The sequence below is a fragment of the Lissotriton helveticus genome, chromosome 3_1 (assembly GCF_964261635.1).
Source record: "Lissotriton helveticus chromosome 3_1, aLisHel1.1, whole genome shotgun sequence".
NCBI classification, from domain to species: domain Eukaryota; kingdom Metazoa; phylum Chordata; class Amphibia; order Caudata; family Salamandridae; genus Lissotriton; species Lissotriton helveticus.
Window position 1 is genome coordinate 583,208,100 of NC_136061.1, and position 26,119 is coordinate 583,234,218.

Consider the following 26,119-nt stretch of genomic DNA (forward strand, 5'->3'; position numbering starts at 1 on the left):
AATACGATGTGTGGCACGTTGTACGGAAGGGCAGTTAACCAATCCGGTGCACCGGCTGGCCCAGTGGGACCCCTTTCCATAATTTGGGCATTCCCCAACATTATGCCCAGGTATCATTCATGACGAGGACTCCTTCCTGGCCTCTCCCGACGCTGAGGTACGCAACGTCGATCCCGTCCCAGGAGGGAAGGATGGACTGTTCTCTGGCGCCATCGGGCTCCGGTCCGGCACTGTCTCGACTTTGTGTGGTGCGGCTGGCCGCTACTGAAGGACCGACACCGATTTCCGAGGATGTGATCAAGGAGGTAGGCTCAGAGACTTCTGGAAGAAGAGGAATTCCAGGAGCAGCAGGAGCAAGCTGAGGAGGGTGAGATTCTGGAACCTATGGATGACTTTGAAGGTCTTCAAGAAGTCAGTGGGCTGGACACATCACCTGAGTGGGAGCTCTCTTCTCCCAATGTTCTTCCTTCTCTGAATGTAGCCTCATACCATTCAGTCATAAGGAAGGTGGCTGACATTCTGGATTTGCTGTTGCCAATTGCAGAGGTCAAGTCTAACATTGTAATTGAGGTACTGCACTCCCCTTCATCAGCGGTGGAACCTTTGCTTCTGTTCAATGAAGCCTTAACATATCCACACTTGGAAGTTTGGCAAAAGCCAATGTCTGCCCCTGCTGTTTCGAACGGTGGCAAGGCGTTCTAAGGTTGAACCTGGGGATCCAGCATTTTTATCGTCGCACCCTTCCCCTGAGAGCTTGGTGGTTCAAGCGTCTTGTTCCTCTAAGCAATCCGCTGGTTCCTTCCCCTCCACTCCAGGTGATAGAGACTCCAAGAAGTTAGAACAATCTGCAAAAAAGGTGTTTTCATTAGCCAGCATCGCCTTGAAGTCAACTAATGCCACATGCCTGATGGGGCGTTACATCCATGCATTGATGGACTCAGCTAAGGAGGTGATACCTAAGGTGCCAGAAGATGTCCGGGGTCACTTCAGTTAGGTACTGTCAGACATGCAGGCTGCAGCACGTCAGGTGATCCAGTCAGGGCTTGATACGGCTGACTTTGTTGCAAGGGTAATGAGCCCTCCCTGGCAACAAAGGTGCATGCCTAGATGAGAGGGTCAGGATTCTATCCGTACGTCCAGGCCATGCTGTTGGATCTTCCCTTGATGACTCTAGACTCTTTGGGACCAAGGCTGACTCAGCTCTACAACGGTTTAAGGATCGCAGAGCTGCTGCTAGATCCTTAGGCTTGCAATCCCAACCTAGGTGTTTTATGTTACCGGAGATTTCTGGGCTTTGAAAAAGCTGCTCTATTTCGGGGTCGACATCAGCAGCAACAACAGAACCCACTGTATTGATCATACAGAGGGAAGGGAAGAGGTAGTCTGCGAGGGTCAATCGCCAATAGGTCGCCTCCTCCTCTTCCTCCGCCTCCTCCTTCTCCCCTTCCCCCACCACTGGCTCCGAAGGGAAGCAGCTCTAGATCCCCCATCTTGGAGTATGTTGGACCCATGGTAGGTCAGGTGTCCCATTTTCCACAAAATTGGAAATCTGTTACATCGGATCTTTGGGTTTTGAATCTTGTAGAAAATGGGTATGCCTTTCCTTTATGGGAGTTTCCCCCTCTATACCCTCCTAGCCAGGGTTGATGTTCTGAGGCCCATCTTTTGCTGCTGCTGCAGGAGGTCCTGTCCTTGTTACAGAAATGTGCGATAGTGGTTGTTCCGGACCAGGAAAAGGATCAGGGATGCTACTCCTGGTATTTCCTGATTCCCATAGAGGATGGGCGATTGAGGCCGATCCTAGACCTCAGGGTCTTTAATTTTTTAATCAAGCAGGAGAAGTTCACGATGTTGACCCTAGCTCAGGTTCTTCTGGCGCGGCAGCAGGAAGACTGGATGATATTGATCGATTTACAGGATGCTTATTTTCACATTCCCATCCTGAAGTTGCATTGGCGGTATCTCCATTTTACAGTGAGGTCTCAACATTGTCAGTTTGCGATCCTTCTGTTCGGCCTTACATCCACGCCACAGATCTTCAAGAAGGTGATGGCAGCACATCTCAGAAGGTCAGGGATTCCAGTTTTTCCCTATCTGGACGACTGGATGCTCAAAGCGAGGTCACCAGAGATGGTGCTTCATCTTCTGCATGTAACAACTCGACTGTATACTACTCTGAGTTGTGCTTTCACTCCTCCTCAGAGGATTCTAGACATCCAAGCAATTGGCCCAATGTTTCAAGATGGAGAGGCTGTTCCAGTCATGAAGGTTTTTCGCCTGTTCAATCTTTTCGCTTCCTGCATACTGTTGGTCAACCATGCATGCTGGCACATGAGGATTGTCCAGTGGTGCCTCCGCAGGCAGTGGTTTCAACACAACAGGGATCTCAGGGTGGTGGTCAATCTCCAGAGACTCTGCAGCAGATCTGTTATGGTGGAGTGTTTCAGGCAACCTGTCTCAAGGGAAGCAGTTTCAATCTCCTTCTCCGGTGGCCACAGTGATAATGGATGCCTCCACTCTGGGGTGGGATGCTCATCTTGGGGATCTGGAGATAAAGGGTCTTTGGTCTCTAGAGAGGAGATTGCTTCACATCAATCTTCTGGAATTTGGGGCAATACGTTTGGCTCTCAAGCAGGGAAGTGAAATTCCTATAGCTCGACGCCCAGGACATATTTTTTGGGGTCAAGGGCAACAAGTTTTCATGGGTATGTTGTCCATGGGACAAGTAGGCCCAACCCCCTGCAGCACAAACCCTTCGGCTTCCAGTTTGCACTACTGCATTATGGATCAGAGAAAGGCTCTGTCTACAGTTAAGGTATTATTTTCGCCCATATGTTAATGCTGTTCAAACTTGTACTTCATTCATTGAAAGCCTTTATTATTACGATGAGCGCTCTCAAGTAAATGTTGTAAGCTCCGACCGCACTACTGACAGTGGTTCCAGTATTAAAATGTGTGCACACGTTTTCAAAGTTTAGCAATATGAGGCTATGCATAAAGCTCCCAGAATGATCTCTGATTTAATGCAAATACTTGCAGAAGCTTGAAAGCAAGATTGAGGATTCTTTGCTTTCAAAATAAAATGTTCATACAAAATGAAAGCAGGAAAAAAAACCTTTTGCTAAATTATTGTAAAATTTCAGGTACCATTTCTTTGCAGCTTCATTTACTAACATGTGTTGATGCATGCTAGTATTTTCCAAAAATATTTATAATGGAAAATCAGTGTAACCAGTTTCAATAAGATTATGGGAAACAAAAGTAAACAAGCACTGGCAAAGCAGTAGGTCTGAAATTGGTGGTCAGCTTTTTAGTTTTGTCAACGTGTGACTTGTTTGGCATGGTTTTTGTAAAACCTTATTGGTGTGGGAGCTGCCAGGCTCTCACCATTATAACAAACATTTGCAAAAGCAAAAATGTTTTTTTGGTCTCCAAAAACGCACTACTACAGTAGTTAATGGCCCTGAACAAAACTACTTTGTATTCAGATATGCTTCTTGTTAAAGAGCAGAATGCTGTCACTCACAGTGAAGCCAGCTGCTACAGAGAGAAAGAGTGAGATAGAAATTATAATAAACACAAAAGGTTACGGTCAATGCAAGACCAAATTAAGGGCCCAATTATTAAAGAAAGTCTCAAAAGTGCACCCATGGTATATGTCCTTGCATAAAGTGCAGCTATACGGCTTCCATGAATTCCCAAGAATTTACAGAAGTAGGACAAGAAAATATTTGTGAACTGCATTTTAGCATGAGCAACTATGCATATGCAGATTTGCTCATGGGAAAATCAGAGTGTTTGCAAGTGCACTTTCCCTCTAACTACTTATTTCCCAACTCTGGAAGAAGGTTTACGTCTTCCATTGTCGGGAGTAAATTTCCAACATTTCTCAGTATGGGAAATGATTAGAGAAGAGTTGTTGAAAACCCTTAAAACATGCAAATTAGTAGGTTTGCACAGACTCAAAAGGGCATTCTAACCCTGGAACTATTGCTTACCACTACCTTCAGCCCCAGTATGTAGATCTGCGGAAACGTGGCAACATAAGGGCATTGCAAGTATTTAAACACTACTATGGTATGATCCCTGGCATAATCAGAGAGGCTATATCAGAGCTCTGCCCTGCATGGCACTAAAGGGGCAAGTGGATTGTGTTACAGGACAAGTAGATTTATGAAGCAACCTGCCCCATGGACAAGTAGATATTTTATTACATTTCACAACTCTGCTCTAAAGGTTTTTCTTCCCTCCCTTCGCAGTCAGTCAGTTCTGGTCCTGATGGACAACACTACTGCGATGTAGTACATCAACAAATAGGGTGGAGTAGGGTCGTATCGTCTCTGCAGAGAGGCTCTGCGACTCTGGTTCTGGGCTCAGGACGATCAGATTTGTGTGATTGCAAATCATCTGGCCGGGGTGCTGAATGTGCGTGGACAGTCTCAGTCGGCAATACTCTGCCGATCACGAGTGGCGTCTTCATTCGGAGGTGGTCCATAACGTTTTCAGGATGTTTAGATTTCCTCGTTGGACCTGTTTGCCACTTAAGAGAACGTGCACTTCCTGTCATTCTGCAGTCTCCAGTATCCGATGCAGGGAGTGCTGGAGGGCGCGTTGCAGTTAGATTGGTGCTCACAGCTTCTTTACGCGTTTCCTCCCGTACCCTTGATTCCCCAGGTTCTGAGGAAGATTTGCCAAGACCGCGCCCAAGTCATATTGACCGCCCCGGATTGGCCAAGAAGGGTGTGGTACACAGACCTCCTTCAACTCTCATCGCACCCTCCGCTCCGGGTCCCTCTCAGGGCAGATCTCCTCTCGCAATCTCAGCTGCAGGTTCTACACTCCTACCTCCAGAGCCTGCACCTTCATGCCTGAGCTTGAATAGGGCACCCTGAGTTCTTTCCCTCTCTCTCCAGATGTGGTGACACTCGACCAAATCGGTCTATTCCAGTAGGTGGGCCAGGTTTGTTAAATGGTGTGGATAGAGTTCAACTGATCCTTTAAAGGCCCATTTGTCTGATATTCTTAGTTTTTCTCTTTCTTTAGCTGAGCAGGGCTGTACTGTAGCGACCGTTAAGAGCTACTTCTCGGCCTTGTTAGCCTTTCTTTTTTTGCCAGACCAACCATCATAGTTTAAGTCCCCCATAGTCAAGAGATTCATTATGGGTCTCACTAATAGATTTCCTCGCACTCCTTATATTATGCCTCAGTGGGATTTAAATTGAGTCCTTACTTTCCTGATGGGGTCTCTTTTCGAGCCTCTACATAGTCGTCCGTTTAGGCTTCTCTCATTCAAAACAATTTTTCATTTTGTGATTACCTCTGCCAGGAAGTTTAGTGAGCTGCAGGCTCTTAGTTTTAAGCCTCCTTTCACGTCTATCCTTGCAGATAAGATGGTTCTGAGGACCAGAGCTGCTTTCCTGCCTTAGGTGGTTACTCCGTTTCATCTGGGGCAGTCCATCACTTTACCCACTTTCTATCCTCCCCCTCATGATTCTAAGGAGGAAGAGAGACTTCACCACCTGGACCCTAAGAGGGCGGTCAGCTTCTACCTGGGCAGAAATAAGGACTTCGGGCTGGACGATCAGCTCTTCATTGGTTAGGTGGGATAAATGAAGGGCAAGGCTGTCAACCAGCAAACGCTGTCTAGGTGGACCATCCTGTGCATCACGATCTGCTACGCCTTGGCCTAGAAGGAGCCGCCTGAAGGTATTAGAGTTCATTCTACTAGAGCTAAGCCGTCTTCGGCTATGGCTAGAGGTGTCCCTGTTGTAGACATCTGCAAGGCGGCAAGTTGGGCCTCCCTCCACACTTTTGCGAAGCATTACTGCTTATATTCGGAGGTGAGGAGGGATGGCCATTTTGCATGTTCTGTCCTGCAGGATTTTTGGTTTAGGTAGGTGGACACCCTCCTTCGGGAGTGGGACTGCTTGGGGATTCAATTCAAAAGGTGAGGAATCCACAGGCAGATGTATCCATCAGAAGAACAAGTTACTTACCTTCGGTAATGCTTTTTCTGGTGAATACAGTATCTGCCTGTGGATCCCTCACTGACCCACCCACCTCCCCATTGTCTACCTACTTCTACCGAAAATAATTTTTGGTATGACAGTCTTATGTTCACTGACATTGGAGAATATATGATGTTTGTCGCTAGGAAATGTCTATGTTTTTAGAATTTCCAGTTTCCTTCCATCTTGAATAGTATGTGTATATTTTGTATATACTTGTGAAATGTTGTTGGTTCCCCGTTCGCCTTGAAGGCACGGAACAAATGGGTGGAACTGATGTCAGCACGACAATGAGGTCGTCCTATGGCTCCGATGACGTCATGCGGAGTCACATGCTGAGCCGTGCCATTGTGACGTTCTCGTCTATGTGGGAGAGCTATGAAAAAACTTTCTGTGGATTGCTGCGCAAGGGGTAATTCAAAAGGTGAGGAATCAACAAGCAGATACTTTATCTACCAGAAAAAACGTTACCGAAGGTAAGTAACTTATTCTTTTGGCATGTTGCACAAGTCTGGCTTGCTCTAAATCCACTTGAAGCTGGAGAGCACTTTAACTGACTATTGGTAGACAGCCCAACTTTCCTATTTGAATGTAAAAATATATCACTGCTGTCTCACATCTAAAATGTGTTATATCAGCCACCACAGTGTCCAAAGGGTTACTAAATGAAGTGGCGGTCGGTTAGCCACATTGCTGCTGTCACTGTTTCTACTAAATGCTGCTCTTCCGAGGCAGACCGGGTGGTAAATCATCCATCAGGGTTCAAAATAATCTAGTAATCACTAGAAGCTTAACAGTAGCTCTAATTACCATACAAAACTATAAATTTGTCTGAGTTGCCCCGCTGGTCTTCCTGCCCCTCTTAGTACTCACCCTGCTCTTTATGCTCATCTCCGCCTCCCCTTGATCGCTTGCACAGATTTCCTCCTACTTATCCTTTTTGCCTACCGCTTTATCTTCCTGTCTCTCCACTTGATGCCAGCTCTTTTTGGCCCTATTCCACTTTCTGTTCCTCTAGGTTATCTCTGTTGCATTCCATGACCATATCCTTTTGGCCAAGGCCCAACTGGTCTGCTTAGTGGTTCTTGTCCCCACTGTCCTGATTCTTGCTTCTCCTCTCTTTTTTTTCTTTCTCCTTATCCATTTAATCTTCTGCGATCCATTTCAACAGCCTTTTTCTTTCTTTGTTTTTTGCATCGCTGGCACTAAGCACCAGCAGGATTCAGGCCACCTATGGCTCTCTGTAGGCTTTTGAATGATGGTCATTGATTAAAACATAATTCTGCATGAAACTGGTATGCTAGTACAAGTAGTGTCTCAGAGGAATGTTTGTGAATCCATGAACAACTGAGTCTTGTAGTACTTGTACTGTGTACTGATCAACAGTGGGTTACCCGTAACACATTTTTTTATCTTGTAAGGGCTTTAACCAATGTGGCTTTCAATGCCCTAGCTTTATCAAGTTGCAGTAATCCTAAGATTGCCAGTCTGGTTGTCTTTAGACGTGTTTTTAATTGAGGGTTAGTTTATTGGTTTGTAGTAGTAACAAAATGTTTCGATTTTGTAGCCTGGATGCCAAGCCAGATCCTTTTCATCATTAGATGGTATTCTCTAAAAAGAAGTCAAAAGTCTTCCATCTGGAAAAGGTGCAGGATGCCTCAGAATTGGGCTGGGGCAACTAGAATTACAACATGCCATTACCTGGATTTGAGCTGTAGAAGGGCCTTCTGAGTTTCTGTGAGGAAACCAAACTAGCAATTGCAGTTAGAAACCATCCTTAAGAGAGCTCAGACTCCTTTAAGTCCTGCAAAACTTGTTTGAATTCAGATGTCACAAACATGTGAGTGTATGGTTGCCTCAGGCCTTTAGAAGGTCTGTCTGGCTAAGCTCAAACTTGTGAAGTATAGGGTTCCGGTCAGGTTGTCTAATCTCATATTGAGCCGTCTTGGCCTTGTTCGAGCCTAGGTGACCAGCTCCACTGCCCGCTAGCAGAACAGAGTAAAGTGAGTGCTCCCTGTTTGTCTATTTATGAAGAGGACTACTGTGTTGTCGATATCTTCCATGACCACATTGGAACTGCAGACAGGAAGAAATACCTTAAAGACTGGGAAGACTACCTTTACCTCCTACAAGTTTGTTCAGGGATGTCCCATTAATAAATTATGGGGGGATTATGCAGTGGAGCTCCCAGTTCGATACTTGGGTGCTCCACTGCATAATCTGTTACTACTGAGACCTGAGAAAGTAGTAATTGGAAAGTCCACCACCTCAGAGATGCCACTTAAAACTGCACGGCTGCGATAAGCTTGAATTTAACGCTAATCAGCCGTTTCCAGCACTATGCAGTTTGAAGCTACAAGTTTTCATTACAGCTTAGCAAAAGGGTCACATAAGCAGGCGACCTAACCCCTTGCAAACCAAAATCTCCATAGATGCTGCATTCCAGGGAAAGGTCAGTGACCTTGATTTCGATGGATGTAAAAGTTTTAGAGGATAGCCAATCCAAAAGCCATTGGCAATGTGGGCCTAATTAAAGTAGTGGAGGAAAGATCTTCACCTTCTAATCTCAGCACCCCCAACCCCAGCAAGAATGCTATACATCTCCTGTAATGATGCTGCAGTCTTAACCTGAAACCCTTAACTTCTTTAAGGTAAATGAAGATGAGATGTTGGTTGAACATTTGAGGTGAAAGTGGCTTCCATAACAGCCTGAAAATCCTTGGCTGACGGGCTTTATTGATACTGCTTGATTAAAGCTGCACGTTAATGCCGGTGGCCTTGGCCTCCGCTTTAAAATCCAAATACTTCAACCACATCTACACTTGCAAAGAAATATTGGTATCCATGAGGCATTTAGCAGTGTCTTTGAGGTCCCTGATGTACCTATCTTGCATGTGCAACAAAATGTGCTCACTCATGCTGTACTTTCTGTGTGTAAGAGAGAAGTGTGCCCCCGCTGCTCCTCCTGGACATGCCTTATAGCTCATTAGGTACCTGTCTTGTCCTCTAATTGCCCCTCATTGTCCTGTTCTCCCTTTTATCCCTGGGCTCGCTGGTGCTTTTTGTACCACATCGACCTGTTGTGGCTCTAGCATAACATTCTGCCTCTGGCACATCCCATTCTGGGTTGCCTTCCCTGTGAAAAACTCCTTTTGCTGTGTGGACTACTCCTTGTCCTCAGTCTGTGACATTCTTTCTCCTTATACTTTTATTTGTCCCTTACCCCCCCTGTGCCCTTCTTACTTGTTTCTCCACCAGGCCTTGTCTCCAGAGCTTAAAACATTAAGGGTCAACAGTGCAATCTGTAACATACATTTCCGTTTGCCGCTAGACCTTGGGAACTGGAAGTGCAGAAGCCTGGCTTTGCCTATGCTTATCTAAAATGCCAGCACTGCACTCTGTTCCCTTTGCTGTAAACAACAGCAGCTGGTCTTGGAAATCTACCTTTCAAATGCAGAAACCCTACCACCTGTTGCAAGTTTTCAGTTAGGCTACATGGGGAGCCGCTAGTACGCATTGGGTTCATCAGTAGCGAGAGTCTATGGCCATTCTTTGCCATACGAGTACATTACTTAGCAGCAAATATGTAATGCCTCCTGCAGCAGTTTTGCCATGTTCACACATTTCGATGAAATGCTGCAAATTAATTTGAAGGCCATGTTTCCTAATTCCGCTACAGCATGGGTACTCACAAACTTTGCCGGGGCCAAAATTATAGTGTGGTTTGTGGCCGAGGGCTGCACCGGTAAGGGTGGGGTGAGTGGGGGAATGGGGCCAGCGAGGGGGCAGGACTAGAGTTTAAAAAAAATCAAACCATTTTCAAAACATTAGACAATGCACCAATGCTGTATTTTAAAAGCAGATGTAACTACAAAGAGCACATTTTGATAATACTTTTTTATTAGCAGAAAATAGCAATCTTAAGAGGCATTGCATAGCTTCATACACACTTTGACCACAATTCCATCACAGTCTCTCTCTCTCTCTGTCAGTCTCTCTCTCTGTCAGTTAGTCTCTCTTTCTCAATCTCTGTCAGTCTCTCTCTCTCTCTCTCTCTCTCTCTCTCTCTCTCTCTGTGTTAGTCAGTCTCTCTCTCTCTCTCTCTGTTAGTCAGTCTCTCTCTCTCTCTCTCTCTCAGTGAGGCTCTCTCTCTCAGTGAGGCTCTCTCTCTCAGTGAGGCTCTCTCTCAGTGAGACTCTCTCTCAGTGAGGCTCTCTCTCAGTGAGGCTCTCTCTCAGTCAGTGAGGCTCTCTCTCTGTCAGTGAGGCTCTCTCTCTCTCTGTCAGTGAGGCTCTCTCTCTCTGTCAGTGAGGCTCTCTCTCTCTGTCAGTGAGGCTCTCTCTCTCTGTCAGTGAGGCTCTCTCTGTCAGTGAGGCTCTCTCTCAGTCAGTGAGGCTCTCTCTCTGTCAGTCAGTCTCTCTGTCCGTCTCTGTCAGTCATGTCAGCCAGTCTCTCGGTCAGTGTCTCTCTGTCTGTCAGTCTCTCTCTGTCTCTCTCACTCAGTCTGTTAGTCAGTCCCTCTCTCTGTCAGTCAATAAGTCTCTCTCTGTCATTCTCTCTCTCTCTCTGTCAGTCTCTCTCTCTCTCTATGGCAGTCTCTCTCTCTCTCTGGCAGTTTCTCTGTCAGTCTAGCTATGTCAGTCTCTCTCTCTCTGTCAGTCAGTCTCTCTCTATACTCTTTCCTCTCTCTCTCCACTCTCTCTCCACTCTCCACTCTCTCTCCACTCTCCACTCTCTACTCCTTCTCTCCCCACTCTCTCTCGCCACTCTCTCTCTCCACTCTCTCTCCACTCTCTGTCAGTCACTATCTCTCTCTCTCTCTTTGGGGCATTGGGTACATTACCTGCAAGGTCCGCGGGCCGCCAAGGAAGACCTGCGGGCCGTACTATGCGTACCACGGCTCTACAGGCATCTTAACTATTAAACCACTTCTGCCCAGACAAGTCTTCCCCAGAATTGGTACACCCATTACTTCATTTCGCCAAAATGATGTATTTCTTCCTTGTGGATGGTAAATACACCGTTCCTTTCCTAGACATTTACTGGACCAGATTAGACCGGAGTCTCTTTTAAGAGCCATTTTGCTGGTTTCATCTCGTTGAACAGTGCCTTTCACCTCGAAAGTGTATTAATATTTAATATAACCCTCTTGATAAAATAATTGCAATATGCAAGACTTCAGTGTTTCATTATATAAATGAAATTATTTTCATTTGAATGACTGCTGGTGCTGATAGCAGCCAGCCTTCTGAGCAAGGGTAGGCTTTCTCATAATTGTCAATCTACTTTCTGCCAAGGAATATCATTCTGTCCCTGTTCAGATTAGTTTCCGTATTCCAAGTACAAAAAGCAGGATGCGGTACACCGTATCTAAGTTCTTGCGTGGTAATTGGGGTCATGCGACACTGTCAGTTTTCTGAGGTGTATTGTTCAGGTTCGTTTCTAATTTACATTGCTAAAATTGAACCACTTGTTGGCTAATGCTCGAACTATTTATGGAAGGTTAGAAATTATTTGTATTCCTCCCTTCTCTCCGTGATATGAAGTGTACAACAACCACGTGCTACTCATTTAAAGCCCCTCCTTCTAAAATCAAATGTAATTGATCTCAATAAAATGTGTATTCAAAATGAATTCTGGGCGATAAATTAAGGTGTTACTTAATGTTGCATTTTTCAGACATCATATTTCCCTCTCCAGTGCCGAAACTCCAGCTCTCTTTTATCACTTGTTTTCTAACTCCCCTCTTCTTAGATTATTGTTTTTTATGTGTTTTCTGCAGTAACAAAGTGATGTCTCACTATTTTTACAATTGCTCATTTCTCTATCTGCTTGTGGGACAGTCATTAGCTTTTCATTGAAAAATATTGGCAAAATATGCATCATTATATATGCCGAAAAAGATGCAGACCTGCCAGTGGAGCTGTGTAGGTGTCCTAGTTTCCTCTAAATATCTATGATATATTACTTCACATAACAATTGGGCTAGAATTGTTAAAGGAAATAGCAAGTTGCCAAAACCTGTGTAAGAGCCTGCCATTTTAGTACGATAGGTAATTTTGTTGACAAACTAAGGGCAAAATGTACGAAGCGTTTTTGCATTTGCAAAAGGTACGATTTACAGAATCGTGTCATTTGCTACCACAAAAAGGCTTTTTGTCGTGTACGTAACCCAAATTGCGATTCAGTATATGAAACCCAAAGTGTGATTCGGTAGCTCGTTACCAAATCACAATTTGGGTTTGCGACCAAATATGGATTTGGTATTTGGAAGGAGCGTTTTTATGGCATCCCGTCCAAATACCAAATCAGAATGGTGTATATTAATGGTATTCGGTAAGAATCTGGTCTCAAAACATTAATACTTTACTGACTGTAAACATGTAATGGAAACCCATTTGTAAACGGGTAGGGGTCCCTCAGGAACCCTCTTCCTCTTTTTGAATGTTGACAAAAACATTTTTCAAGAGAAGGCACTGGTCCGATGGCCCAATGTCTATTGTGGTACGGAGTACCCTTAGATGTTATATTTTTTAAAATTGCTTTATTTAAAAACAGTCACAGATGTTCTGGTCTGCTGACCTCAGTAAGCTATCATCCCTGTGACGGTTGCAATTCAAGGTGAGACACAAATTGCGACTTACCTCATTAATAATTATGAGGTAGGTCGCATTACCACCCACTACAAATGTGAATTTACGAAATGACCTATTAGTATATAGGTCGGTTTGCAGCAGCAGAATGGATTCAGTAAAAGTCGTGCACAATTCGAAACAACTTTTACCTACTTCATTCTTAGTACATTTGGCCCAAGAATCTGTATTAGAACTTTGTATAAAGAGCATGTTGAAGCTAACAGCCAAAATGTAAGCTTGCTCACGAAGTGTTGACTGTCTCTGTGTTCAAACACTTTCTACATTTCAATTTCCATTCCGTTTTTTATTTCCCCTTTGAATTCATTAGTAAATTAGTAATGTAAAAGAAGGATCCATGTAGTGAGTGATAGCATTCTTAAGACTATAGATTGAGCCAGAAAAAAATGCTTAGCTAATTTGTGTGTTTTTTCAGGATTTCCTTTATTCTTACATGTATATAGTTGCTATGTGGTATTTTGATTTACAGTGGTACATTGTGAAACAATTACATAGAATATTTGAGTTTTTGGCTGATGGTTTCAGTGGTGGTAAAACCAATTTGAACAAGTGTGTGTTTATATTTAATTACGTTGTGACCTACTGTGTGGTGCTTCTATTTCCAGTCTAAAATCTATGCATTTCAGGCAATACCAAGACCGAAATGCCTCTGCTTGGCAGTGAACCATGTTGACAGTTTGTCATGAAAGCTTGTGAAGATGTATGCAAGTATCCTTTTGGTTGTCAACATGGTAGTGAGAAGGAGAGCCCCCTAATGTGCCCTGCCCTGAGTCAGTGCCTGAGTCAGGGGCCCTGAAACATTGCAGTCATACACAATACAAGGGATTAATCTCATGGCCAGTAGGAACAGTCAAGCACACAGTAGACACCCATCTAGCTCGAGGCATACACAGCGGTCAGGGGTGACATCAAGCATTTAAGTTATTCAATGTTTAAAGGCCATCTGTCCATAGAATTTAGCTCCAATCCGATTTGGTTATCTTGCACCATATTGCCTACCCTAAGAATCTTCTGGAAATTTCTTGGTGACCATTTTTTAATCCAAACCTTCTGAACTCTTCTCATGGCCCTTTTAAATCCAGAATCTTCTGGAACCTTTTGGAAAGTTCTTGGTGCCCATTTTTGAATCTAGGACCTTCAGGATTCTTTTCCGTAGTCATTTTGAATGCAGAGCCTTCTGAAATCTTTTTGGTGGCCATTTCCAATCCACAGCCTGTAAATGGCACACCTGCCTGACATGCCGTGCTTGGCAATTGGGAACTCGGCAGAGGCAAGCTCATGTTCAGTTGTCTGACTTACCTCCACAATCCCGTCCAGCTTTCTGGAACGACTTCAGTCTTGATTGTCCAGTCATCCTAGGAGACAGCAACCCTGGTCTTCACCAATTCCAATAATATGAAACCTGCAAAAGAAAAGACTCAGATCAGTACAATTGTTCCTTGGCTACATTATGCATACTTAACATCTTGCTTAAAAGGAGAGTGTAGCATTTCAAAGTCAGGCTCTTTGTAAGTTGAAGACATCGAATGAGTGCCAGGGAAACTGAAAGCTTTAAGTCCTTTAATCAATGAAGATCCCATCCATCCATAAACGGCTGCCCTTTCAAATATCAAATCTCCACCTCGAAGTCACATTTCATCCCCATGGGAAGCCACAACATATGACATCACAGTACCTCTCACAGGAGTGCTTGACAAATAACTAATGGGACAGAGAACAGGAGGGAAAACCACACACCTCCCTACTCTGAACATTAACCAAAACAAGAAAAAAAAGTATAAGTTATGGGTGTAAACAATTTGTTGCACAAAAAAGTCAGTATGGAGCAAGTCTATTCAACACTCCTCTCAAACAAAATCCTCCAAATGTCTGGGTTTGCGCACCACCTGTCCACTCCTAGTTAAAACGAAACCACTCCCAGCCTTAATTGGAATCTTGCTGCTATCACACATCCTTTTGTACAGGACGACCCCTTCGAGATTCCATTTGCGATGGCCCTGTGTTCCTACAGCATTGTTAAAGTTTTTGACCACTGGAATGGGCTTGGAGAACTTCACTGTCCCACCCAGGACAGGACGTTTGATCTTGACAAGATCGGCGCCCATTACAACCAGCGTTTTCACAGAATGTTAGTCATCAAAATGTTTTTTCCTCTCCACTGCCTTCTTTTCCTCATTCATGCGCCAACAACCATCATCAGACCGCTTGCCTACTTCACATTCTTAATTGTTTACCCAGGAAGGCTCAACCAAAGTGTTGGGTAACCTGCCCCTAAATAAATGAAACAGGGTTTTCCCAACGGTGCAATGAGGAATCAACCTATACATCTCAACCCGCTCCATAACATCTTCTTTCCAATTAAGAGTTAGATTTGACCAATGCGATGGTTTATTTAAGGACCCTGTTTAACCTTTCTACCATTTCGTTAGTTAGGATGATACAGTGAGCACTACTTGTGCTCAATGGCCCTGTCCAACAGAAACTTTGTCATCTCCTTTGAGGTTAATTGCACTCCATTGTCAGTGAGAAGAGTGCAAGGAAAGCCTTCATGTGCAAAAAGTAGTTCCAAGAATTTGATGACATTCTTGATTTCAATCGAGTTAGATACACAAATCTCTGGCCACCTTAACAAAATATCAATGACAACCATTATAAATCTCTGCGATCCCTCTCCATGAATTGGTCCAAGAATGTCCAGTGCGATTTTACGCCAGCGACCATCAGGTAACCTCCTGATTTTCATGGGCTGGACTCTTGTTTGCTTAACACAACTCCTTTTCTCAGACGACACCTCATGTTGGCTCTCAAGTCAGCAAAGTTTTCGAGAAATTTCACATAAAATTCCACCATCCCCAGAAATGTCATCAACTCTTCCTGCGAGGTGGGTAAACTCATACGAGAAATAGTGTCAACTAACTCTGCCTTGGGAACTACACCTTCACCTGAAATAGTGTGACACAAGTAGTCAACCATCTTGGTTTCAGACTTGCATTTATCTCCCTTTATCATAAGGTTAGCATCAGTAAGCCCTCTTAATACTTCTCTCAAACAACTCTCATGGTTTGCCTCATCTTTCCCGAATACCAAGATGTCATCCTGGTACACACAGACCCCACTAATCCCTTTGAGGACTCTTTTCATCACCCTTTGAAAAGTCAAAGCCACTAAGACAAGCCCAAAAGGTACCCTGACGAACCTGAAAGTGCCAGAGAGAGTCACAAATGCTGTCAAATCCCTTGATGACTCATTCAATTTAATCTGGTGGTACGCCGAGGTGAGATCAATGGTACGAAAGGCAGGTGCACCACCAAGCAGCAGAACCAACTCAAAGTTATGTTATGCAGAGAATACCTGTCAACAATAACACACTTGTTAAGATGCCTTAAGTCCACATACACACGTAGAGGCCCTTTAACCTTCCTGGCAGCCACCATAGCAGCGAGCCACTCTGTGCCCTCAACTTCCTCAATGATGCCACCTTCCTTGAGTTTCTCAATCTCAGCTTGCATTTCATCACGCACCTCAATGGGTACATTTCTCACCTTGCAAAACACAGGTTGGGCATGTGCCACCAAGCGTATTTTATGTTCATAATCAACAAGACACCCAAACTCCTTCCTAAGTACCGGTGGGAATTCCTTTCTCATTTCCTCAAGCAACTCGATCCCGTCAAACCAACATTACACAACATGTCTTTCTCCTTCAAAAGGATGGGAATGGGTCCACTAGGATCCAACATGACTCCCAAATCTCCTTGATGTGACCAACATATGACACTATCTCTTTTCTGTGATACATAAATCTTCCCAGATACTAGCCTCTGCTTATATTCAATCATTCCCTCAAAGAAGCCATGCAATCTGATGGGTTCACCACCATACGCACACAGCCTGATATTGGGTTTGCTCAAAGTAACCTTGTCACAAAGATTATTTTGATAAAATTTGTTAGAGACAATAGTTATCTTGGCCCCGGAGTCAAATAGTACGCTTGTCTCTTCTCCCTGTACCACAATGGTCTCAACTGGAGAACTTTTAACCTTTCCGTCACCTTTTATGTGCAATACAATCTGACCACAAACAGTCAAATTCGTCATCTCCCTGCACCAAATCCACCTCCATGTTAACTTCTTTCACTCTGGGTCTCACCAGCTTTGTTTTACAAACAGCAGCGTGCTCTTTCTTCCTACACTTTGTGCACACAGTTTTAAGAGCAGGAAAACTTCTGTCATTTGCCAAGTGCCCAACTTTGTCACATCGGAAGCACCTCCTTGCTCTCATCTTCCCTTTGAAAGTGTCTTGCTCATTCTTTCGTATCATGGCTCTAGTCTTTTTCTTGACCACATGCAAACTCACCTCTTTTTAGATTTGCTTTCCTGATAACCCTGACACACTCCATAGAATGCCCACCCTTTTAGCAATGACCAAAACTTCTTCCAAGGTGGGATCATCCTTTAGCCATAGTTCATCATGCACCCTTTCAGTGACACATCCATCCATAAACTGATTGTGTATGTGATCATTCACCATGCCACCAAACTTGCACAAAGAAGCTAACCTGTGGAGGTCAGTGACATATGACTCAATAGACTCTCCCTCATTCTGGTACCTTCCAGCAGAATGACACCGTTCCAGGATAGTGGTGCTTTTTGGAAGAAAGTTTGTCAAGTTTCAAAATATGCAACTCATACTCCTTTAAGTCCTCTATTTCCGCTTGTGATTGCACTGGTAGATGATCAAAGATATTTTGCTTCTCAGAACTTGTGCATTAAGATTGACGCTTTGCGTTCTGTACTCAAAGTTGCACCACACACCTTTGCATATCTCTCAAAAACTTTTTTGGGCCATTTTTCCCACTTGATGGTTGGTGTGCCTTGGGGTGCCAAGAAGATTGCTGGAGCTGGAATATTTTGCATGACTGAAGACCTGATAGATTTAAAATAGAGACAAGAAGCAAACACTAAGCAGAAGGAACAAAACTACCATCCAAACCACCCAGAGTACAAATGTGATCAATAAAGTTTTCCAAAGGATATCTTGTGATACCATTCACAACCTATAGAGGTCAGCAATGCACCAAGACGACAGTTTGGCTTAATAGAAAGGAATTGGTTAAATCAGTTAGCAATTACATCCGGGATGCGAGGTAGACAGGCAATCTGGAGGAGGCTGTTCCTGTCGGCGCTTTCACGAACAGAGGAACACTGGAACAAGCGGAGTGTGTCAGCGGGAGCGCATGCTAAATTGGTACGGTGTGAGTGGTTTTCCTAGAACAAGCTGAGCGTGTGCGAGAGTGCACAATATGTTAGTAAGATGTGAGTGACTTCCGTGGAGTGGTAGTATTCCTTTAGCAGTAAGTCAGTGCCTCTTCCCTTTTTTAAATAGCGCCCGCAGGGCTCACATGGACAACAGAAGCAGACAAGGCACCAGAGCAGGCGAAAGGTTGTGCCTGTCGGCAGGAGCTTAAAACACAGAAACGCGTTGAAAGAGCTTTCCATGCGTAAGTCAGATCGTGCGCTGATAATCTCCACTGTTGTGCGAACACTGACCTCGAGGGCAAAGCACTGAAAGAGACTGTGTAACGGTTCTCTAAATGCTCTCATATACCCCTTTTCCTCAAAGATGTACTAACTCCACAAGTCCCGACAAGGTGGAGCCCCGATTATAAGCACAGAGCACACAACACACACCATGTGCCTGTGAGTGGGAGTGTTCGTCACAAGAGAGCAATGCCCTATACATCCCGCAATGAGGCCCTCCACCACACGTAGTTTACCTACGCTGTGTCAGCGGGGTATAGGCAATGGGAAAGAGTCCAAACGTAATTGTTCAATGGATGATAAAGTCATGTAGAGAAGAAGCACAGCACGCAGACCATGGACAATGGTTGAGTTGCATAGGAAAACTGAACAATCTCACCTAAGGTTGTTGCCTGTTGTTGGGATCTTCAATCCTGCCGACTACGCCAGTGTAGTATTTCAAAGTCAGGCTCTTTGTAAGTTGACGACATCAGATGAGAGCCAGGGAAACTGTGAAAGTTTTAAGTCCTTTAATCAATGAAGATCCCATCCATCCATAAACATCTTCCCTTTGAACTGTTAAATCTCCACCTCAGAGTCAAATTCCATCCCCATGGGAACCCACAACATATGACATTGCAGTGCCCCTCACAGGAGTGCTCGACAGATAACTAATGGGACAGAGAACCAGAGGGAATACCACAGAGAGACTAATCTTCCAGTCAACAGAACATTTGTGAGACATTGTGTGAGGCTAAGCATAATTGTTTGAGGAGGCCTTTATGATAGGAATAGGACCTAACAGCCAGATAAAGGTAACAACTTGTTTGATAATGCAAGGTGCTCAGAGACTAAGGCACATGTGGGCAGACTCTCAAGCACCAAGTCCAGAGTTCAGATCTACAGTTGAAAAATCTTCGAGGTTGGACATTCATGCTTTGCGCAACAACGAAAAGGCTTTAGGAAAAACCAGGTGACATGCCCAGAGAAATGAATCGAAGGAAGAGAGGTAGCACATAAAAAGCAGTGAGGGGCATCACCAGGCAGAGCAGTATGAAGGAACACAGCAGCACAGCCACTTTCAGATGCAGTTGTCATATCTCTCTTTCATTCCATTTCCCACCTTCCATCCGCGTTGTCTCCGATTAAGCAGTTTCGCTGCTTGTTATGGAGAGCACAGTTAGGCATTTAAGATCAGGCATCCTTCATTGCTCCCGCTGGACCCAGGATCTCAGGTTAGTCAGTCTAGTGAGTTTAATGGCTAACCAGCCTCTGATAGAAGGCTGTCTGGCTGTTTTATCCCCCAAACATGATCTGCATGTCACTGTTTCTCTTCTGGATGAAGACAGTATACCATTGGTGGACGAGGTGCCTGCAGATGGCACAGAATTAAATTCCATGTTCATTCCAGTGAGCTCTCACTCATGATCCAATAGAATATTGTGCAACATGTACTCTGAAAATAGCTCTAGCTTTTCGTTAGGGTTTAGAAGCGCTATATAAATACAATTGAAAGACAATGCCTTATTAGTGATTTATGAAAAGGTGGAATTTCAGTATCCAGAACATTTGTTTCTCAGAGAAATATGGTATTGTTTATAAATTGTCTTAATACTAGGGTTGTTTAGGCTAAAAAAATAAAGATTCTCTGCATGGTCTATTTGGTACTGCCCGAGGGATGGTTTATTAGGTGTAGCCAAACACGTATTGTATTAGGTGGGACAATGGTATTTTGCGGTGATGTATGATTGAGTATAGTGCAGTTTATGTGCATTAGTGTGATCATCTTTTTAACAGCTGATTTTTAGGATTGTATTTCCTCATGCCTTAAATGTTTTCTTTAAACCTCTTATTTACATATAGTTTTATTGAGTCTATAATCTGTATACGATCCTATTGAGTTTATTATATTTTACAATCAATATTTTTTCTCTCACACATTGATTTCCACAAATGCAGAAGTAATTCACACTTTATTACAGACATTAACGATTTTCACAAATGAAAATGCAGTACACCTTCACTCTTCTAATGCTGCCTGTTCCGCAAAGAGGTCCCGCTCCCATCTTCCATATTCTTCAAACACAAGATATGCTTCAGATTTTCTTTCTAGGGCGGCTCATAGTCATTTGGGAGGGAAGCATCCCACACAGCTCACTCCGACGAGGTATGATAAAATCTCCACTTTCGGACTTTGTCCAGCTGCCATGGCACCAGTTTGAATCTCTTCTTATCTGACTTGATTACACATTTTAGTGACTCGTTTCCAGTGATTATAGCATTGTTGTGCTAGAGTGGTTTACAGGTATTAAACATAGGGCTAACCCATTTGATAAAAGCATAAAACACAAACATGAGATCCACTAATGTAGAATTTATTAACCTTGCAATATTTCATAGCAAAAGACATCAAATGAAGAATAGCGCAGAGTGTGCGGTTCTTTTGTTCTGTTGAAACAGATAATGTTAAAATGAGCAATGGATTGTATGACATTACAAATGGGAATCCATTCAAAACTATGGCGTTTATATGATTCAAGGTGAGGCAATCCCTATTCATGTTGTCTATGTTTTGACCCCAAGAGCATAACTGGATCTTATCGGGACATTCAAGCCATCTTTCTGAGAACGTTAATAATATACATGTTAATTGTAAGTCGAGGCTGAACAAATGCACACCTATTAACATATTTCACTTTAAATAAGTTATTAATACAAAATCCTATTAGTAGACCAACGTGAAAGGGTGAATTTTAGTATAGAACTAAATGTGGAAATATCAAATCTTCCCTGTCCACAGTGTGGTTCTAACTAGAGGCTGACTTGCAGAACATCCATTTATTCACTACTGAAAGTTGTGTATAACTTCTATTTAGGTAAATAGTTATTTTGCACTTTTACAGATCTATTCTTCTGTCCTGTGTACCGTTAAAGATTAAAATAGTTTCTTTATTTTTTAGAGAGAAGCAAGCTGTACCAGTCACGGAAACAAGAAAAGCATTTCATCATGGATGTAGACGATGAAGAAAATATGAGTAAGATGCCTTAAGCTTTATAGTTAGTGTCATTCCGCAAAACTGAAAAATGCCTAGGTAAAAGGCAGGAACATGAAGGGAGGGTTGAACAGGATGGTTTTGTAAAGTGTCCCTACTGTAAAGTGCCTATTTCATAGGCTTAGAGTGAACATATCCGTGGAAAACTATTCTGGTTATCTAAAAAAAACTGGGTAAGGTAAGATATTCATTCATGTGTTATACAAATCTCAGGCTTTAAATACCTCAGTTTAGAACTCTGATGGTGCTTGTTTATTTCGCATGATATTATTCCACATTTTTTTTCGGTTTCCGATTTAAGAGAGAAACTGATAGATTTTACATAAAGTTGGTTGCATATAAACCCAGCATGTTTATGATGATATTCGTTGCTTTGCTGGTTAGATTTCTGTAGAACTCTTTCATGCTCTATTTGTTTTTCTTTGGCTGGTTCTGTGTGGAGTGCTTCAGAGAGTTGGATTGGAACTCATTATAAATGATAAACTTTAATTTCAAGCAGGAACACGTTGACAATGAAAATCTATTAGCAAACTCATTGTTTGCAGTTCAATCTATTCTTTTGCAGAAACCTTTCATCACCACACCCCTTTCAAAGGATAACATAATCCTTCAGATCCAAAGGAATGATTGACTTTTTTAATGGCTATGAAGCCACTAATGACAGCCTCATGACATTGTTTTAGTCTGTTGCTGTTTAGGGGTAGGTATTAGGCTACTTTCTCCAGTAATGTTACAGGTAATATTATTCCATGAAAATGTTTTTCTGCTGTTAATGCGGTTTCCGCTCCTAAAAGGAATACAGAATTAGCCTTCAGGGCAGGTCTTGCTATTCTGGCAATGTCATGGGCTCCACCAATCGTAGGGCCACGCACCGAATTGGACTGCCTTCTCCATTCTGCCTGAAGTTTTACTTTCTTTGCCACACTATACCATTGCCTACCTGCTGTGGCATCCATGGGATTTTGAGCCATTATTTCCTGGCATCTGAAGTGCTGATGCTGTGTCTGCAGTGGGAGAGCTGCTGTTATGTTTTACGTTTGGTAGCCATCTTGTGAAATGAGACTGAATTGGGATTTTTTTGTGCTCTTGGGTATCACTGAATGCCAAAACGCTTTTGGCAGTATTCTCACGAAAAGTATCCTACTCTCTAGCTATCATCTGTCTCTGAATCCGAGACAGCCGTGCCTGCTTCTCAACCTCTTTTATTCTATCTCAGAGTTGCTGGCCCTAATAAATCAAACATTGGCCAAACATAGATGTTCGCACTGCAGAAAAAACAAGGATGATACAGAAGGCACAAAGTCCGATGCTGCATCACCAAACTCTGCCTGTGTCCCCAGGGAAAGGAAGTATATTGAATGTTTTCTGCTGGAGGAATGCTTTTTTGTCACACACTGGCAAGCTTCAGCAGTTACAGACTGCTGATATTGGACTGATGTCCCTTCATCAGCAGTTTGGACCGTTTCGATAAAAGAAAGGAAAATCTTTGAGAAGTCAGTGCTTCCGTGCTTCTGGTGGACACTATATTTATAGAACATACATTATTTTGGTTTCAAGAGTGGCTTCTTGGTGTCCTTTCCCATGTCAGAATTGTATATTTGTATGTTCCAGACTGCAGCAGAACTATAAAAAATATTTGCCCACAGTGAGATAGCAGCTTGTGAATTTCAAACCACATTAAGCATGCCTCACGTCTTTTTGAGTTGTTCCAGGAGGAAGCTGACTGCTCCAACTTTATGGGAAACATCAAAAAAACTTCTTTTGATGGGTTATGTCTCGCTACTACATCATCTGGGGCTGTTGCTGTTTGCCTCCATCTTGAAGTAGCTTCAAAATGTTGTCTTGTGTATCTTGCTATTGCCTCTGACAAGCTATTGGCGCACAGCTGGCTGGTGTCATGAGAAATCTATGCATGGCAGGATGATGAGGTTGCTGGCAGTTGGGGCTACAGGAAGCCATTTACTTTTCAAGGTTGTCTACTTCCTTTGAATTTTGACTTTAGGGATTGAGGTCTACTGTAACGTCCCAGCCCCACGCCCAGCTTTCCCCTCTCGAGCTCCAAAGGCATTACTTTGCCATCACTGCTCAGGGCCATCTTTATAGCCCTTGGGTGAGCTTTTTTTTTGTTTACATTTTATTTATCCTTTTTCGTCATGGTTACAAACATTTCATAGTAATTTACCGCAATTACAAATCAATCAGCAAAAGAAGTGTATACAAGTAAATTGTGCACAGTCATATATCGCACATTTGAAAAGGGTAGCATCTATAGAGTACCTTGTAATATGCCCTCTGATCAAAACCCTGCTGCAAGGCCAATTCCCATGACCAACTTCTCCAACCTCCATAGTTCAATGAATGTCTATAGTGCAGCCGGATTAAGTGGCTGCAGATCAACCCACCCCAGCTGGACTATGCCTGCAGGTTGCTGTGTGGGGGAGGGCGATCCTATGCCAAGCAGATATTCTTTGAACGGCCCTCAAATATCTTTTGGCCGGGAAGTTGGGGGGCAGCGTCTTGGTATAGAGTTCACTATTTGTGTTACAAAAAGTGAGGCTAGACAGACAAGCTTTCACTGTAGGGTAGGTCCTACTACCCTATTTGAGTGCTATTTCCTGCTTGGCTAACAGGAGGGCAATAGCGATAAATTTACGCAGTGCCTTTGGCATGTTATAAACATACCCCAGCAGGACAACCTCGGGCATGGGATCTATTTCCAAGTGTGTCATCTGGGATACTAACCTAAAAATGGTTCTATAAAAGTCCTCGATTTTAGTGAAGTTCCAAGTCAGGTGGGCAAAATCCGCCTGTGGGTTCCGACATTTTAGGCAGGTGTGCGGGCGGTTGGGGTCAATAGAATGGAGTTTCGCCAGGGACATGTAAACACTCAATAGATATTTTAAGTGTATTAATTTGTGCCTGCTATTCAGGGAGACCTCCCTAATCTGAGTGCAGCAAAATGTCAATGTGAGTCCTGAATCTGGTTCCCTAAATCTCGCTCCCATGCCTCCCGAATCTTGGTATGCGACTCGGCACCACAGCCATGCAAGCCATATACAGTTTTGAAATCAGATGATCCCCCTTTGCATTAGTGATTAGAGGACAAGACTCGGGCTCCAGTGGATATTCCGGAACTCTAGCTCCGAGTGCTCGGCGAACTCTACTGAAAACAAATTGGTCCATAAATGTCACTTCACTGAACTTCCTCCTTCTGTACTAGTGAAAACATCACCTCCCCTCCCACCTGCCCAGCCTCTCTTCTGTAATAGGAAGCCATGCATTATTGGTGATGGGGATTTCAGAGGAGTAGAGGGCACAGCCACCTGCGATCCGCTACAGCTTACGCAAGGCCCAGTTTATTGTTGACACTCTTTGAATGTCACGCGGGTCTTGGGGAAAGCCCTGTGGCAGCACGGTATTCGGGGGGGCGGGAGCACCAGGTCGGCCTCCAGCCTTCTGTAGGGGATTTGCGCGTCCGGTGATACCAGGAGTGTGCGAAGCTGAATTGTGCCACAAGATAATAAAGTTGAAAGTCTGGAGTTCCGAACCCTCCCCTCTTGTATGGCAAGGTCATTGTATCCCAACTAACTCGGGGTCTCCCGCACCCCAAGCCAGTCTGATGAGATGTGTCCTGAGAGTGATAAAGAACCTATTAGGAAGTGGGATGGGGATGTTATGAAATAGTTACAGGATCATTTTCATTAGCGCGACTCTGCCAGCCAATGAGAGTGAAAGCTTCAACCAACGTTCAACCTGCAGCTCTAGATTATGCAATGCTGGACCTTAATTTCGCAGAATGATCTGTTCCGTGTCCCTGTGAATCTGAATCCCTAGGCATCTAGCTGACTCCTCGCACTACGTTAGAGGGAACTCACAGTCCCCCCGCGCCATGCCAGGGGGGACTGTCCAGTTGATACCCAGTCCAGAAAAGCCTCCGAATTGCAATATCTCCCTGATGAGTGGATCGAGGTTAACCTGGGGGTTGTGGACATACAGTATAATATCATCCGCGTAAAGCGAAATTAGAAGCGGGCCTGTTTTAAACTGGAAAGGGTCCATAGACAATATAAAAAGCAGCGGGGACAGAGGACACCCCTGTCTGGTGCCACTTGTGAGAGCAAACAAGGGGGACAAAGTGCCATTTAAGCAAAGCCTGGCGGAGGGAGCAGTGTAAGTAAAGAGGTGAGGTCAATAAAGCCCTTAGGAATTCCCAACTTCCTCATCACCGCCAAGAAGAAAGGCCACTCCAGGGAGTAAAAGGCCTTTTCAGTATCAAGTAGTACCGCAGCGTCAGGTACTTCGGGCGACATTCTTTGTATTAATGCGAATAGGGTACGCAGATTCAGAGCTGGTGATCTGTGGGGGACAAATCCCGACTGAGCCTGGGATATAATGAGGTTGAGCAATAGTGCAAGTCTCAGTGCAATCACTGGGTGGGCATTTGAGCATGTTCTACCTCTGTTGTAGCTTTTCCCTTTATTACCTGTGGGTTCTAGAGTTGATAAAAATAGTCTGAGTAGATTATCGACCCCCCCTCCTCTTATACTGAATTATTTCCTCCGCATCCCGCTGACAAGGACCGGTTAAGAGAGACATGTTAATGAAAACTATTTTAGCTCTTCAGAAGTAAAAAACTGTCTCAGTGGTTCTGCCTCAGGAGGAAAATTAAGGAAGGAATATGCTCAAAAGTCTTTTTGTCCAGAGGTTATTGAGAGATTTAAAAATCTTTTAACAAAGTTGCCCATCGCCAGTCTGGTCCCCGGATATTCTATCTCGTGTGTTCCAAGACTATCTGGGGTTTCTGGACTTGAGACGGGTGTGTGGTCTGATTTAACTAATGACACATCACATGGAGTACGAAATGTACCCAGTTTGAGGCCCTCCTCT

The 26,119-nt window shown here is 43.8% G+C and overlaps 1 protein-coding gene across 6 annotated transcripts in view; it reads left to right on the plus strand.

Annotated features, from left to right (window-relative positions):
* ADARB1 (adenosine deaminase RNA specific B1) overlaps nt 1-26,119 on the plus strand; it is a 964,894-nt gene that overhangs the window by 704,234 nt on the left and 234,541 nt on the right. For all 6 annotated transcript variants that reach the window (XM_078680556.1, XM_078680553.1, XM_078680555.1 and 3 more), the window contains one exon: nt 21,140-21,214. Coding sequence is in view for 4 of the 6 variants with exons in the window: in XM_078680553.1 (XP_078536679.1) it covers nt 21,140-21,214 (75 nt within the window). In the remaining 2 variants the exon portion in view is untranslated. The remainder of the gene's footprint in view (nt 1-21,139; nt 21,215-26,119) is intronic.